Here is an 18,688-nt window from a genome sequence, read left to right on the forward strand (position 1 = left end):
AAATACATAAATAAATAAACAAACAAAAAAAATCCCCAAGAACACCAAGTCTCCCTAAAGCAATAGAATTAAGAAAACTAAATAAATTAGTGCAAAATAACACATAAATATATATTTACCAACAGAGAGAAAACATACTAAATAAAAGCAGGGTATTCATAGAGAAAATCAGCCTTTCAGCTGAGGGGGAAAAAAAAAAAAAAAAAAAAAAGTTGTAAAGCTCCTCACTCAAAACTTGTCCTCACAGTGAAGTTATAGTATTTCTTAGAGGATAACAGATGGTAAATAGCTCTCTCTTAGATGGCCTCATCCAGTCATTAGGCAAAACCTAGAGTTTTTTTTATAATCCTTTTACTTAATGTTTGAGAAAATCAGATTTCTTATATATAGATCCCAGAGGCCTTTAAAGCCCTTCTTTTTTTCTTGCTTTCCTTCCTTTTGAAGTCCCTCTGGTGCTTTCTCTCTTGTGAAGTGCAAAGACAAAATAACGCTTTTATACGATCTCTTGGTATCGTAGAAATGCGGTTTTATTTTGATTTAACATCACCTAAAATACTTAGCTGAGACATTTATTATACTATGATTTTTGAGTTCTGTGCTAAAATATAATTGAAATGCTACTCTTGATGGATTTTCTGACATAATAAAAGCACATTTGCAGACAGGTGGCCTTTCATATCTTTTTTAAGCACTTTGCCAATCTGTTAATTCCTAAGTAGTCTTAAAAAAATTCTTTTGTGAGTATTCAGCTCAGAGGATAGCATAGTCTATTATTTTTCCAGTAGAGTAAGTGTATATATATAGAATCCTGTAAAGAAAAATAACTGATCACTGACAAACTGAATAAAATTTAAAATTAATCACATTTCATCTAGGACCACTGAATGACCATAAATTCATAATTTATAATTTTCACAAAGGATAACCAATCTGCCTTTTTATTATGATTTTTGAAGATTCCTTGCCTCTCCCTGCTCCCTCTCTCTCCTCAGTGCCTTATTTCTGCCCTCCAGCATAGTTCAAGTTTCTCAGTTTTGCTGGTTGATGAATCAGCTGTGCAAGTGGTGACTTCTCTGAAAGCAGCATCATCTCAGGTTGAGGTCAGGAGTAAACGACCAAAATTGTTTTTATCTTGCATCTCCAGATTTCTTACTATGATGACAATCCCAATTAAGAATCTTAATTCTGCCTCCAAGTGTCAGTGCTATATATTAAGGCTGTCAATTTAAAGGAAATACATATTGCACTACATTTCTTCTGGCAAATTCTATGGATAGTACGTCATATTTTAACATTTACTACATCTTTAAGATTTATGATTACTAGAACTATTCGAAAACAGTTTTACTATTGTTTCATCAATGTCACATTCTTTCATAAAATGCTACTAAAACAAGAACAGTAGCATTTTTAAGCCAATTTCTGACAATAGCAGCAAATTAAAGTGTCTGTTGATTTACATTTCTCATAAATATCCAGAAAATCATTTTATTTGTACATGTCAACCTAAAGTATTTAATGCAAAGCATCACTGTTTTCACAGGTTCTTGGGGTTTCCCAGAACGATCCGTAGGCCTTAAAAAAATCTCGTGGTGTGCTGAGAACAAGTTCTTGCAAGCATGAGACTTAAGTGCATACAGCTACCAGACTCACAAAAACAAGTACTCTGGAAACAAAGGACATCAAAGGACATCAGGGTTGCAAAAAACTTTTTTTTTTTCTTTTTATCCAATTTTCTTTCGTAGCAACAAATCTTAGTTTCAGTCTGACTATGACTAAGAGTAAATGTTGAAAGAAGGATTCCTATAAACCAGAAGTGTTAGAACCGTTTTATTGCTGATTTGTCTTCACCTCCTGCTATTTAATGCATTACTGAATTACTCTCAAAAACTGTTTTGATCATGGGTGAATAAAAGATGTTCAGACTCAGACTTTTGTTCGGGTATATTAAAGAGATGTCTAAAAGAGGTCTCAGTCCTGTAGAGAAACTGTTGTGATGCAATTTTGTAGTTTTCTTTGAGGAACATTTCTAAACTGAGCACATTTTTTTTCTCACTGATGTTCTTGTGCATTTTTTAATTGCCCCTCTGTTTCCCTGTTCTCTTCTAGTCAACTTCCTCATGTTGTATCATTACTAAGACACCATTATTCTTTTACTTCATGTTTCTCAGGCCAAGAAGACAACAACTGATGTTGAAGACATTTTATGAGTCATACTACATCCATTTAAGAGTATTTTAAAGCATTTGCAGTGATGCTTTCTTAACACTAAAAATCAGAAATTGAAATAAACAAAATTAGTAGAAATTATTCCTAAATTCATTTACAATGACACTATCAATGTACTTTTGTCTGCTTAAGGAAGAGCAATATAGACAAATACAAGATATACTGAACTGGATAGAGAAGTAACCTCCCTGTGAATAGCAGACTAATAGATATCTTTTGAATAATATTAATTTAAAACTCAGAAAGTTTATACTACTGATTGGTTCACATTCTAAACAGATACAGAACATTTTGGAATAACTATAATGTAGTTTTCATAAAAGGTTCAGATGGCAGTGCAAAACCTAGGTACTTAACTTGTGTAATCTTTTTTGAAAGATAGTGATTAGAGTTGAATGGTTTACCAATATGGAAACGAAAAAGAATATCAAACCTTGAATATATGCAGCATATAATCACTTCTGTCAGAGATCCTGGTTCAGCTCTGCATTTCAGTTTGTTGACATTTGTTGTTAGTATATATCAGCTCTAATTGTGGCTCGCTTCCCAGGCCAAAGGTGGCCAACCTGTACCTTTTGAGCTGTGTTCATCTATTTTGGAGAGGGACTGCTGAATAATTAAATCCAGGGACCTTCTTGCAAACATACTCTCTCATATAGGGGACACAAGGTAACAGTGTTCAATTCCCATTTGTGAGCTATTCCAGTAGACCTTCTAGATTTGAACTATGTGAGATTTTGAATATTTGCTTAGAATATGAGAAAGCTGAGTCTCCCACAGTTAGTGTAAGCAGTTGTCCTGGTTTTGTTAAAAACAAGTTTCTCTTTTAGTGAATTTGCCTGTCAGCTAAAGCCTTCCTATTAGCTGCTTTCTGAAAGCCAGATACATGTTTTGGTAGACATAACAATGGTATGAAAGGTTGCTGGACTGCTAAGGATGGACGTACATCTTGCGAGAGGGGCAGTGAGAAAGAGGTGACCAGAAAATGACAAATGGAGTACAACATCCCATTCACATGAATACTTCAAATAAAAGTGGGAGATCATGAGGATCTCATCCCTTTTCCTTATGCTCAACATTAGGAGAGGACCTTGCTAGTCGTCCCTATGAACTGAGGCTGAGTGACAGACTGAATCCAGTTCTGCTTGGTTGGCTGCAGAGTCCGGTCCAGGACTTTGGGTGCCAGCCGTACAGTTGCTGGGATTTTCAAGATTGGTTTTGTATATTTTGTACTATTTTTCTCTAATTTTAATAGTAGCATTAGTAAAACATTGTTAATTTTTCCAAATCTCTTCTCTCAGTCCTTCTTTCCCTCCCAATCACCTGACCTTAGTGGGAAGCAGGGAGAGGGAGGAGCTTAAGGGTGAAAGGTGGGAGAGACAGTGTTAACAATACATCTGCCATGGTTTTATTGTCACCCTGCAATCAAAACCTCGACAACAGTGCACAGTACATAATCTAGATAATCAATAATAAAAGAAAATGAATGAATAACTTTAGATATTTACCCTGGCCTGTTTTAAAACTAGGCGAGAACTTACTCATAGATATATCTGAGTGTTACTAAGGTGATACATCTTATGATTTTTAATGCTTATAACGGCACTGAAAATGTAATTTTTTATTCACATTTTTAGTTTCAACTTTCTGGCACTTTCATATTTTATCTGAACTTTTTGTTTCACTTCATATCATATTTTCTTTGTACACCTCCTGTTTGCTACATGCACATTCCAATGCCGTGCTTTCCCTCTAGTTCTTTGGTTTCACATATCCTAAATGATGTAGAAATCAGTTAAGGCTTATCACAAATTTGAAATTTAAGCTTTTATTCTGTGATCATTACTATAAGAGAGCTATTCAGTTCTTATTTGTTGCATAGATTTCCTAAATGGGCTTTATGTCTTGATAAAGACATGCCAAAGTACATTGTTTTCTGTCAAACTTAAATCTAGGCACAGAGTGCCTTGTTTCCACTCCTCACTCAATTCCAGTTTCCTGTAGATGAAAAAGTAGATGAAAAGTAGATTAAAAAGAAAGAAAATTACTAGAATATTTAAGTCTTGGCTTCTTTTTGCTCTCCTGTGGAAGAAATCAAGTGTGTATGTACCTGCAAAACTTATCGCAGCAACATGACAGAAGCCATGTGACAAAAATATAATGTAACTCTACAACTCTTTTTACCTTTAATATTTTAATTTATTTCCTAATATTTATATGTAAATATACAAAAAGTTTTCTAGCTTAATATTATTTAGATACAATTAAAAAAAAAAAAAAACAACCTAGTTTCACACCTCATAAAACGTATATGGTCCTGGATTTCTGGTTAAACTTTTTATGTTGACTATTTACTGACTATAGCCATGTGGTAGGAATTTCAGTATTCACAAATGTTTAATAATTACTATCTTTTTTAAATCTAAAAAAGGCAACACCACTCACATAGACAGATCTGTAAATGTATGTGCAAACAGATCTGTATACATACAACTCAGATTTTGCATAGAAATAAAAATCCTTACTTTTTTTCTTCTTATATTCAGATAATAGTTTAGGTAAATAATAACAATGAAAAAGTGTCTAATACCAATACACGATGGCAGAGGATAGTCCCATGCCCTTCTTTCCCCAGTCATACACTTTAGAAGGCTGCTTCCATGGAGTGTGTAACCTGGATTGCATCCATAAATTATAGTGCTTCCAGCAAAATGCCCTTGGTCACTGATCTTATATCCAAACTGTGGCACACCAGGGTCCTCACAATGTGAAAGCTCAAAACCTGTGGTAGGAATGAAAAGTAGTTACAAAATCAGACACAAAGATAAATTAAAGATTTTCTATTTTCCAGTGGAAATCAAACATTTCAGACTTCATGCAACAACATACTTCAGATTTCTTGTCTGTTTTAAAAAAATCTAAATAGGATTACTCTCTATAACCCTCGCTTAAAGCATGTAAACCAAACTGTCATAACATCATTTTTGTTCAGTTAAAGACATGAGAATGAAATTCATCACCATTATCAATCAGTTCTAAAATGATATGATAAATTATAAAATGGCAGTTAAAGTGACTGCCCATTTACTTTGATACAATCTAGTTTGTGAATAGACATTTAAAAGCTCATAAACAAAATTGCCCAGCAGATTTTTTTTGTCATTACTGTGCACAGTGACACCAACGGCACAAAAGTGTCTATGGCACAGAAGAAATACTGTTATATTAATCAATTCCTATCCTAATGTTTAGTCTAGTAGTTTGCAAATTTAAAAATTACATGCAAGGAGCAATGATAATGATGATACAGAGCATTCAAGCTAAAGAATTTGGACATTTTTGAGAATTAGATGTGAAGCAAGATGGAAACAAAATGACTTATGCATTATAAAGAAACAGGGAAGAATAGTAACATTTGTGGAAACATAAACTGTAATTTGGGAAAAAGGATTTGTGTTCCAAGTAAGGTTTCCTGTTATTAAGTGCGAAGCAGTTTGAAACCTCACAATGTTCAAAACCAAATGTATTTTACCAATATCATGCAGCTCAAACTCTGTAGGAAGAAAAGGCACTGTATGTCATGCCAGTATTCCTATAGGTAGGTGACATGGGAACAAATGAAGGGTTTTTCATACCTGCATTTTTCAGTTAAGTAATTTACATAGTATTTGTCCATCTGGTCAGCAGTTTGTAACCTCTCATAATCTCTCCTCAGGTACTGAATGATTACTATTGTTTGATTGATTGAGAAAATGTTCATTGTTTTATTTTAAAGACAAAATGCTTTGGGTTGGACAAGGAAAACAAGTAGGTCAAATGCTGTATCTTCCCAGTTCTTCTTTTAACTCATTTAATGTCTCACTGAAAATGGCTCACCTCCTGAAGAGGTGAACCTTACAGCTGAATTTTTCTTATTCGTAGACAAGCTACTGTTTCCCAGCACAGACTGAAATGCAGAAGCTCTAAGAGCAGCTGAGTCCCAAGTGAAAAACCTTTTTTTGATATTGTCAGTCTGGATACTTATTGACTAGTTAGAATTTCCTGTCTTCTAAGAAAATAATTGATCACACTATGTTAAAAGAAAAAATGTACCTTGATCCCTGAGATGTCCTTATCTCTGGAGAGCTTGTTTACAGACACAGCACCAAAGTAATATTTTTAACTGACCACTTGCATCTTGAGGGTGAACATGTAACTCCATTGCCTAAGCATAGGTGCTAGCAGTGTTTTTGCTGCCCTAAGTGTATTTCATCTACAAAGTGCGGGCAGTTCTGGCAATAGGACCAAAGGGAAAACTGTATCCTTCTGAAGAAGCACCTTGTAACTAGGAGCGCAGCGAAGGGGATCTAGAATGGCAATAATTGGCTATTTTAGGCAACCGAAAGAGCCTGAATGCTCACAATGTGTTCCTGAAGACAGACTGTTTCATTACAGCTCTTAGGGACTTTGTTTACTGCCTAAAAGCACGAGGGTAAGCCCACACTACTTTTCAAGGTTTCATTGTCTACATTTATGCCAATCAAATATCAGCTGTTTCCCAAAACGTGAAAGGATTAATGGGTGATGAGCAGTGACACGAAGTCTAGTTGGAGGCCAGTAACTAGTGATGTGCCCTAGGGGTTAATGCTGGATCCAGTCTTGTTCATTAAGTTCATTAATGATCTGGATGATGGGGCAGTGTATACTCTCACAGAGTTTCTGATAACACCAAACTGGGAGGAGTGCCTGGTACACCAGAAGGTCATGCTGTCATTCAAAGAGACCTCAAGAGGCTGGACAAATGGGCCAACTTGAACCTCAGGAATTTCAACAAGGAGAAATGCAAAGTCCTGCACCTGGGGAGGAACAACTCCATCACCAGAATATGCCGGGGGCTAACCAGCTGGAAAGCAGCTGTGTAGAAAAGGACTTCAGGGTCCAACTTGGATCACATAGCAAAACCAGCACATCCTCTACCCTGAGAACTGTCGAGGCCACATCCACTCCACCACGGGAGTAGGGTGTCCAATTCTGATCTCCCCAGTACAAGACATGTGGAGTTAAAGAGCAGAGTCATGTGAAGGGTCACTAAGATGAGTAAGGGAGGGTAGAATCTTTCCTGTGGGTAAAGGCTGAGAAAGCTGGAACTGTTCAGCCTGGAAAAGAGAATGCTCAGGGGGATCTCATCAATGCATATAAATCTGAAGAGAAAGTGTTAAGGAGATGTAATACACTGAGTCTGGCTATGATGGTGTTAATTATCACCATAGCAGCCCATACAGTGATGTGTTTTAAATTGATTAAACCTATGTTGATAATACACCAGTGTTTCTGCAATTGTTGAGCACTACTTGCACAGCATGAAGTCCTTCTCTGTTTCTCACTCTGTCCCTGCAGCAAGTATGCTGGAGGTAAGGAAGAGGCTGGAAGGGGACACAGTTGGGAAAGCTGACCCCAATGGACCAAAGTAATATTCCATACAATGTCATGCTGAACAGCAAAACTAAGGAACAGTCTTTCCGAAGGGGACATTGCTCAGAAACTGGCTGGGTATTGGTCTGCTTGTGGGAAGTGATGAGTGACAGCCTTCGCATTGCTTGTTTTTTCTTTTTCTCTTTCCTCCTTGTCTTTATTTTGACCCATGAGTTTTTCTCACTTTTTCCCTTCCAATTCTTCAAACATCTACAACAGGAGGTTCAGCACTGCTCAGGCTAATAGCTATTTGGGCTAGGAAAGTGTATTGTACAAGAGTGTTTCTCTCAAAAGACAGGAAATGTTAATGATAAGGTTCAAGTGCTGGGCTTGGACATACCTATATAAAGAAAAATGAAATACCTTGACACTCGCACAGTAACACATCACTGGAAGACCTATCTTTAATCACAGGGTACAGGCCTAAGCTTTCACAGGCTACTACATGCTATAATTATGTAACTTTCACCTGAAAAATAATTGCACACTTCTGTAGTATCTTGAAGTATTTGCTTTTCATTCTGCTAGAATTATATTGGTTTTATTAGAATTAGCTTTAAAAATATGATGGAAATTTTTTGAAACATAAGAACATTTTTTTGAACAGGTGAAAATGAACTATTTAAGCACAGGCAGAAAAAAAGGATTTTGACAGCTGCATTGCAGAATTAAATTATAATACTGTTCTAAATACTAAATACTGTTCTACTGCTTGCTAAAAGTTCAGGTTTATATAATAATTCAGTGACAATGAAATAATTATATACTAAAGAAGCCATATACACTACGTGTCAATAGACACATGTAACATTCACATACATTTTCATAAATTGCCATTGGATAAAATAGATGTACATAACTGTTTCAGGTATAACCTCTAAGTCAGATGTGAAAAGAGTTTTTCTCTTCTAATCTTTATAATTTAATTTTATCTGTTTATATACAAGTAATTCTTTTTTTTGTTAGGAATCTATTATTTTTATTCCAAATTGGATTTTTCTGAACAATAAACAAAATGCAGAAATTGCTAGTCTAATGCAAAGTTAGTATCAGAGATGAGTCTTAAGACGGAGAATACCTTTTACTTATGAATTATCTTTATGAAACAATGGGGTTTGGTTACACATTTAAAATAACTCATGCTTAGATATTTTTATATACTAATACAGTTAACTGAACATCATCTTATTTTTTCTTATACTTGTCAAGAATAAAAAATCTTCAAAATAACTCTCTAGAAAAAAAGGACAGTGATTTAGGTATCAAACTATGCAAAGTACTGTCAAAGCAAGGTTTCAGTATGCTGCATGGTTTGGGTTTTTTGAGGTCAAATTATAAAACTGTGTTATTTTGATGAGCAATGAGAGATTTGTTTAAAGGATTTGTCTTTTGACTGCATTTTTATCCTATAAGCAGAAAATTTTGATTCCTTTAAAATCATGAATCTATTACTACTGTTTTCTCAAATACTTACTGGTATATACAAGCTGAAAACCTTCATCAGTGCCCTCCATGTCTGAGTTAAACTCCAACCACAAATGATTTGAAGTACTACTTAGTGTCAAGCCTCTTAATGATGCCCCAGTATATGCACCCAGCAGGTGAGCAGTGTTGTCTTTGCCATCATATATCTGAAAAAAAAAAAAAAAAAAAAAGACTGAGTTTTACAGTTATGGGAAAGAAAGAGATATTTGTTTTACAAAACAATTCTGTACATCTCCATTTAGAGGGAGGACAGCTCTACCAAAGCAGATCCATTGCTAGTCAACCCAAAGTACTATTTTGATATGTTGTTTGCTCTCTTGAGTAAAGTTGAGTTAATTGTGGTGTTTTTTCAAATGCACAGTTTGAAACATGTCAGTTCCTTTTTTGCATAACAACAGAAGTGGGCAGAGGTGCCATATCATCTCAGTGTTTTTAATCTGTGTTTTCTCTTTCACTGCTAGCATTTTAATGCTGGTCACAACCCAACAGCGAACACCTGCTTTGTGCAGTTGTGTCTGCCTGAAGTCACTGAGGTGTCATAACAGAAAAGCTCCCCAACTTTGCCTTGTCAAACAAACTTCTAAAAATGTTTTCTATGTAAAGAGAGGTTCAACTATAACTATAAAGTAAAAGGAGACTAGGAAATAAAATAAATAGAATAACTGGTTCTGTAAGTTGAAAGAGTAATGTAATCTATATGTAAATTGGAATACAGCACTTCTATTACTTTTTCTTCAAGGGTTGTTCTTGTCTGTATTTTAAATGGAAACTTCTCAGCAGATTTTCTGACAAGCTTGGTTGCTTTAAAACATCACAGGTTATTGCACTCCTATAATTTCTAAAAATAGTTAAAATATAAGTTAACAATACCTGCTAACCCAACCAATATGGCTTGTAGAATTTATTCAGTGATGTCTAAAATCACTAAAACTATGATAAATGGGCCTTAGGAAAAATTTCACTCAGAAATCAGTAAATTGACCTCTGAATAACTTTGAAATTGCAAAAGCAAAATTCTAATACCTTATTAAATAAATAGGGAATAGTGTCCAGTTCTAAATAAAATCTAATTGTATTAAATTGAAATGTAACCAAAGCTTGCATTTGTAAACAGACATCTATATCACAATGAAATCAAAACAAATCCACTAGCAGTAGTACCAAGGCGACAAAGTGGATGTGAAATATTATGATGTCTGTTCCCCATCTGTTAGACTGGCTTGTCTTTTGCATATATCCTCATGTCTCTAATAACAATACAGATTTTATATTTAATGATATGTTGAAATAAAACAAATAAACCATTTCTAGACACTTCTAAATAAATAATTGTGCAGCGGTTAAAAAAGCACAGCAAAATGAGTTGGCATTATTCCTTGTTTTCTACTGAAACAAGTAAATAAACTCCAAACAAACCACATAATTAAATGCCAATGTCCTTACACAGAATAAAAATAGAAAATTAAAGAAAGAAAAATGTGCAATTAATGCTCAGAAACTAAAAAGTCATTTTAAAGTGCATATAACAATATTAAAAGGATGTCTTAATTTTATTAAAACTTTTTAAAAATTATGCTAAGCTCAGTAATCAAGCCAGAAGAAAAGCCAACCAACCAACCAACCAACCAAACAAAAGCAAAATCCAAAGCAAAACCAAACAAAACAAACAAACAAAACCACAAACAAACAAAAACAAAACCCAGAACACCAGATCTGAGATGGACTTAGTACTCTTTCAATAACTAAAAGAGAAAGGTCCATTCCAGGAGAAATACTGCTATCCTACAGAAATATTTACATTATGACAGACTTAAAGAAAACCCATCTTGTATTTGATGCTCTTTTTCTTAATTTCTGCAAGCTCCTTATAGCACACAAGGATTCAGGACTGATTTTATTTTTCCAACACTACATAAGAGTAATAATTTCCTGCTATGTGTGTATCACTAGTAATTAAACAAAGAAAACTATTAAGTTATACTAACTATTCTCAATGCTTTGTCAGAAATTGCCAGAAACCACTTAATGATGCAAATTTCTCCACATACACTTTATCTCAAATTTTGTTAACTATGTTACCATACTAAACCTTTCACACGGGCACACTGACAGGTCTCCAGAGTTGTCACTAATTCTCCTTTGGGCTAACTCACTGTCCCACTGTAAAACACCTCTAAGTCTGCATCATTGCTATGATTGAAAAAATGTTAAGTACCCTAACACTCCTGAAAGTCTTTGATTCTTTGACTAGGAGAACTGCATTTGGGTGAGGGAGGGACGTGATTCATTTGAACATTAAATTGAAATATCTTTTTTTCTTTTCGTTGTATATTCAAGGTAACATATACCCCTCTTCTTGAGATAATGAAGTCTCATTTAGAACAACAAATGCATACATATTTTATAGCATAATTCACAATTTAAGACACATTGTCTTTTTTTGTGCTTCATTCAAGTTAAGGGGCAAAAAATAGAAATTTCTAGGTATAATTTAAATGACACAGCTATTAATTCTATTCCATATCTATCTTTTGTTCGTTTGCTTGTTTTGTTTTGTTAATATATTTAAGTTGTAAAGGAGGTGGTGACAGCCTACATTCTACTGCAACATTTGCAGAACCAGCATTTTTTTTCCAACCTTCCTAAAACAGGTGGGAGGTTTCCTGAAGACTTTCAACATGTTATGAATTCAGCTTCCAAATTTGATTCAGAAAATGAGATTGTCTGTGACTCACGTTAGGACTATGTTATTCTTAAGATAGGAATATTATTTCTTATAGCCAGTACATTTGTATTTATGTCACTTGGGTGTAAAATGTATGGCCAAGAAAAATCATTATGAAAAGATTATTAGGTTGGCTGATTTTCCTTGAAGTCATTCTGTAACATCAATGCAAAGATAATTGGTTCATGACAGTAGAATGTCTAAATATGCCAGTGGCAGACTATTTGGAAAACAGAGGTCTACCTTTAGCAGCTGTTTAAAGGACTGATCTGCTAGATGATTAAATGATTAATTCATAAAGATCAGCAAAGGAATTAATGTTCTTCATACCACAATGATATTTTGAAATGCTATAGGGAAGGATGCCAATAGTGATGCTAATAGAGAACACTGTTTACATAAATATGTAAACAGGTAGATGTAATGTGTAATTTTGGGAGGAGGGGTTATGTTTGTATTTGCAGTTGGAGAATAATTAAAACTTCCTAAGATTTTGATATTCTCCATTATTAATACATTTTAAATGGAAATTAATGGCATTTTTTTCTGTTAACTTCTTTAACTTTGTAAAATTTTAACAAGGGAATAATGTGAAGTGAATGTATCAGATTTGTGCATTTTAAACTATTTTTTGAGATTTGCCATTGAAAAATAAAAGACGTGGATATGAAGATCTGTGCCTTTTTAAAGAGAAGGAATAACACAAAATCAACATCGTTGAGCTGAGGCTGTCAACACCCTGTCAAATATATCATTTATATCTCATGTAAATAGAAGCACTAGTATAAAGACAGAAAAGTGCCCATATGTCTGCTTTTTTTTTTCTTTTGTCCATTACATTTTTTTACCTATTTCTCACATGTATTTTCAAGGCAATATTATTAAAAGTGTGGAGATTCCTTAGAAACAAACTGGTAAAAAGCCCCAAACATTACCCTCCTTTGGAGTCTTTGCACAAAACCCCTAAAAAACTGTATCTTGCACACATTTCAAAGATGACCCACAGCTAAGACAGCAAAATCTGCAGTAAAACTAAATCCTCTGAGCCAAGCACAAGGAAGGGGATGCTTAATGCCAGTTCTATTTGGTTTACTGGCACACTGTTACCTGCCTGTTGTTGCACTGTTTTAATAGAAAGCAAAATATTGTTTCATTACAGTATCAAAAATAGTTCTTGAAGCCATTTTTTTCCACATTCATCTGCCACATCATGTCTCACTCTGCATACTGCCAAGCACATAACCTACTACAAAAGATGAAAACAAACAAACAAACAAACACAAACAACTGATGTTCTCTTTTCATCTCAGTCCTTTTGATACTTGGTGTTCGTATCTCCTTTGGTTTATGTTCACTTATAGAATCTGCCTGGTTTTTGAGTGGGGGTTTAGTATGAATAAATTAATAATTATTAATAATTAAAAATAAAAGAAATAACAATTGTTATTAATGATATAAATTCATTTGCCATTAATAATGGACTATTCAGGCAAGTAGAAGAATGGTAACTCCATTCCTTTCTATGCAAATCTAAAGGCTATTCTTGCAGCTATCAGAGTCTAGAGAGTTTACAAGCATAACTGGTGGATGAAGATAAAAGAGGGAATAAAAAAAACAGGTAGAACAGTTCTCATAGTTTTTAAAACAGTTTGGTTTTTTTCCCCCTGCCTCCCACATAGGAAGCTTAAAGTAAACATTTTGAATTATTGAAACATAGTGCACAAACTCAGTTATCAGTATAAATATTATACAAAGAACAAAGCAACTGTTATAGAGTTTTGAGATTGATATTAAATGGATCAGCATATAGGGACTATATAGATCTTAAATTCTTCGTACAGCTTCATCAATATTAAAACAATATTAAAACAAGATCTGGCACTATCAAGAGCAAGTTATAGCCCTACACACACAGAAAGTAAAGAGACACATATATTTCTTATAGTTTCCAATAAAAAACAACCACTCAAACAGAAAAACACCTACATTTATGTCAGTAGCCAGGGTAGTTACATCAATAAGAGGAAAAAAAGAACCACATATTAAATGAAGTAAATGAAAAATAAATTATATGTTCTGAAAACTCTGTTCTATACTAGTTCAGAATGGATAAATGGGAACTCCTCCTTCTCTGCCTGAGGAGCAACAGTAAGGGCAGCAATTTATTTTTGTTAAATATATTGCTTCCCTCTAATGCTCTGTTCCCAATACAGCTGTTTCATTCTTTCAGTCACAGTGCTTGTCAGGTATAAGTTTGATCCATGTTCGGTTAATTCGTACGCTAAGCAGCAGGCTCCATGATTTGATTAAGCAGCATATCAAAAGTTCAGTAGAATATTCAATCTATTCAGACTTTGAATAGAATTTTATCTGCATAGCTCTAGCAATCTAAAATTTTAGCTGATAGAAAAAGTAATGCAAAGTACATGATTAACTTCTTTGCCAACACTTTCTGAAGAACAGAGAATGATTATCCATTTCTTAACCAAAATCTGTAGCTAAAAGACTGAGCTTTAACTGTGAAATATTATGGAGTTGTTTTATTTGTATTTGGGGAAAGGAAGCCTTGTCTGGAAGCTGTTATTTAAGTATCTTGCTGTCCAAATGGTGAATTACTTACCCTCCCTAGTTCATAGTTAAAAGGGAGCTGTGTATTCACTATCCATCCCTCAGCTTTTTGCTGTGAGACTGGATGACGGTTTCTTGGGGTTTTGTTTGTTTGTTTGTTTTTTGGTTGGTTGGCTGTTTTTTTTAACTTACTTCTATTGGTATTTTTCATTTCAGGAGACTTAGTTGTTCTTTACTTACTTCAGAGATTTCTTGGAGTTTAGTCAAGGCATTGACTACATACATTTGCAAACTAGTGATACGTATTGGATAGGTTTACAGCATTTGTTACCTATTGATTCACTTAAGACTAAAGTTAAAGTATAATCCTGATGTCCTATTCTTGTAGCCAAAAATTTGTACTCCTCCACATGCAGCAAAATAGGCAAATAAAGCAGTTTTCATTTTAGTTATCAGTTCTGGAAAACCATAAGTAAGTTTCTGCAAGCTTATCTTCGAAGGTGTTTTACTGGGATTGACATAAATCAATCTAAGAGACGACAAGAAAAAAAAAAAGTGGATAACGAAGACTACTTTCCTGACCTTAAAAATATTAACACTATCTACTAGGCAATATTGCCAAGTCAATCACACATCAAGTCTTCCACTGATTCTTTTTCAGCTGCTGGAGATGAGGACTAGCCAATAATAACAGGATCAACAGAAAAGTTCAGAACTGGTTTCATGAGAAAAGTTTTGAAATGTGTGACTTCTGCTTTGTATTTCCTGAGACAAGAACCCTTTATCAATGAATACATGAAGAAAAAGTCTTACAGATTTAGGTCAGTTTGGAAGAGCTTTGAGAGATGAGAATGAGTTCCACAGATATCGTTCCTTCCCACACTATTAAGGGTTGAGTGCCTCTGTCTTGCTACAATATCAAGCTGAAAAAAGTGATAATCGTAATAAAGAATACTTCTTCCAGTTTGTTTTGTTTTGTCTTCTTAAAGGATTGGGAGGAATATCAGCTCATTACTACATTTCTAAGCTGCGGACTCAAAAAATCAACACTAATTACTAAGTATTACTTTCATCTAAAAGACACACCTGCAAACCAGCAAATATTTCTGCCATTGACATTTACAGCTGAGTGCTGGCCTTCCTCCATTTATAATAGATTTGACATTACTCTTAATTTCACATTAACTGATTAGCCGTATTAAAGTAGAATTTTTATTTCATAAACATCTGAGTCTTAACATTTTCTAGTTACATCTGCAGTGCACAGGGTTGGAATGGCACTTGAGTGCATAGAGTTTTACAAAATTGCATATGCATTCAATGACTAAGGAAGAAAAAAACAACAAAACTTTTAATTGCTTTATATTCATATTAATCTATATTAATATAAAAGTTTCTATTTATATAACTGTAGCTCCCTCCCTACAGTGCTATGTCTTTTACACTAAGATAATAGTTTAAAAGTTTCAACCTAAAAAGTCTTGAGGAAAAGGCAGCCATATACTTTTATTGGATTGGCATAAAAAATGTGGGCAGAAATATCATTATACTGATTTGAGTGGATACTGATTCAAGTTCAAATGTAAGACCTGACTTCAAATCTTACATTAAAGTTAGTTTACAAATCTAACCATAACTTCACCAATTTTTCTGCTTCCTTAAGTAATTCCAAAACTGTTAAAATGACATACATCATCTGAATGCCTTAACTGTAACTTGAATAACAGGATGTTTTGGTTTGGTATGGCGTTATTTTGCCATGCTATTTATATGTTAATAAATGCTAAGTATCTTTCAAATTAAATCTTTTTGTATTAATTAGTGTAAAAATTAAAAGTTATCTACTTGGATCTGAAGTAATCCGTGAGGCCAAAATAAAATAAATATCCCTGTGGATGCTGGGTATCTAGTAGCCTTTGTTTTATTTTGTTTTGCTTAACTTGTGTTTTAAGAAGAACAGAATACTTATTTTTGTTTAAAATCACTTTTCTTTTTCTTACTGCTGCCTAATTTCACTTTACATTGGTTGTTTAGGTCTGCTTATACTGTGGGTATAATTAATCCCTTTGTGGAGGTGCTTATGTCTGACTAGTAACAACAGAAATCCTAACATAATGCTCAGATGGCTAAAGTTAGGTAAGATAAAACCCAATCTGAACTGTAATTGTTTCTTAGAAACAACTTTACACAATCCTTCTAATTTTAATAAATACATGGCAGAGAAAAACTTTTTTTTTAATCAAGTGTGATTGGCATGGTACCTCTTGTTCCTTTGATTTCTGAGAGGTAAGTTTAATTAAATAATGTATTCTGAAAAATTAGATAATAATTTAATACTTTTATGCTGCAAAACACTTGCCCTTACCATCACCTTAAATATGTAGTTGACTAAGCAATACGTATCTGGAAAATTATATTTTGGGGAATACAGTAATAAAAGCTGTGAACAAATCAAAGTAATTGCTACTGAATTTATAGGACGAAACCACTCTATAAAACTTTGGAAAATTCTAGTATCCTATTATTTCCTTTGTTTCTTCTTTGTTTAATAAAAAAATTCTTTTCACATGTAATTACTGTGATTACCATTTGCAGGAGATGTTACACACCACACAAGATTACAGTCATTTAAAGCATTCATCTCATGTATAAAATGTAGTATGTAAACAGTGTACTAAATTAAGCTTCTGGGTGTAATGTTTATTATGTTTAGATCACAGCGTAAGTTTTGAAGATACTGAGGAAAACAACAGAATTCATAAAAGATGTAATTGGTGAGTATTTAATACTAAGAATAGAATACAAATACACATTAAGGCAGCATTTCATTTACAGTTTCAATCTTTTTTAACTATATGTAGTGAAAAAAAAAGTATATCTATTTAAGGAACAGATTATGGAAGCATTTCAAGTTGACTAAGTTTTGTCTTTTTAGAAATGGCACTGATTTAGATACATCTTTTCTAAAATATTAATAACATCAATTTACCTGATACTGTACTGTCACAGACAGATGATAAACTTCAACAGCATGAGAAATGACAAGTCTAGAAACAACAAATACGTTACATGTGTACGTACCTTAAGTACATCTCCTTGTGCTAAGTGAAATGTTCTGGCAGAAATATTGATTCCTTTCCCTGCTTGTACCTGAATGCTATAAATACATTCATGGTTGTTTTCATAGTTAAGAGGATAATTTGGGGACAATAAGATTCCTTCATTACTTGTTGTGGAGGCTCCACATTCAGCTGTAAGTAAAAGAAAATGTTAAGGTATATTGTAATAGAAAACATAAACATTTTTATTAAAGGTGACAATGGGAATGTTAATGTAATATAGTTACACTTTAATAACATTTATCAACATCTAATATCTGGTTTTAAATGTATGTTCATGACAGTGATTGAAGGCTACAAGAATATTTTAAGTTGCTGCAAAATTTTAATGGAAATATGTCAAATAATGTGGACATTTTTATTAATGGAACATTCCATTCCATAATTATATTTTAAAGAATCTTTCTTGAATTTTGTTTTGGAGGAAATAAACTTGTTTTTGCTAAAGCTTATTTCACCAACACAGAAATTGATAAAGATTTGTGAATTAAAGTAAAAGTATTCTAGAGGTTTATATGTGTATATATTCACAGTATCACAGTATGTTTGGGATTGGAAGGGACGTCTGAAGATCATCTAGTCCAATCCCCCTGCCAGAGCAGGAACGCCTAGATGAGGTCACACAGGAACATGTCCAGGTGTGTTTTGAATGTCTCCAGGGAAGGAGACATATACATGCACACATATAAATTTACATATATGCAGATACACACATTTTCACATAGATCAGTGAAAAAAGATAAATCTTCTCTATTGGTAATGTACTATAATAAACAACATGGTCAATGGTATAAATTACATTAGAAAGAGACTTATACTATATCTACCAATTAAACAAAAGAAAGAAATAATTTCATCAATAAATGGGTAGAAAAATAGTAACTCGGGGTGGGGGACGAACGGACAGGGAAGGAATTAAGCTTAAGAGTTACAAATAAAAATAAGAAAGTGTTTCCAAGTAATACTATTACCATTCCAAAATGGAAACTTTACAGTTGCGGACTTTGGTAACTAAGTTCAATCACAAAAAACCTCCGAACATAAAAACTTGAGGTAACGCTACATTAGGCATTAATAACTAACTTCCATTTACTGTCATATTTTAGAGTAC

General features: G+C 33.7%; 1 protein-coding gene across 6 annotated transcripts in view; it reads right to left on the reverse strand.

The window, feature by feature from the left end:
• The window catches only part of CSMD3 (CUB and Sushi multiple domains 3), a 631,749-nt gene that overhangs the window by 197,622 nt on the left and 415,439 nt on the right, over nt 1–18,688 (reverse strand). For all 6 annotated transcript variants that reach the window (XM_065054280.1, XM_065054281.1, XM_065054284.1 and 3 more), the window contains 3 exons: nt 17,540–17,709; nt 9,155–9,311; nt 4,820–5,011 (listed from right to left, as the gene is read on the reverse strand). In XM_065054280.1, the coding sequence (XP_064910352.1) occupies nt 4,820–5,011; nt 9,155–9,311; nt 17,540–17,709 (519 nt within the window). The remainder of the gene's footprint in view (nt 1–4,819; nt 5,012–9,154; nt 9,312–17,539; nt 17,710–18,688) is intronic.

This window comes from Columba livia, chromosome 2 (genome assembly GCF_036013475.1).
Source record: "Columba livia isolate bColLiv1 breed racing homer chromosome 2, bColLiv1.pat.W.v2, whole genome shotgun sequence".
NCBI classification, from domain to species: domain Eukaryota; kingdom Metazoa; phylum Chordata; class Aves; order Columbiformes; family Columbidae; genus Columba; species Columba livia.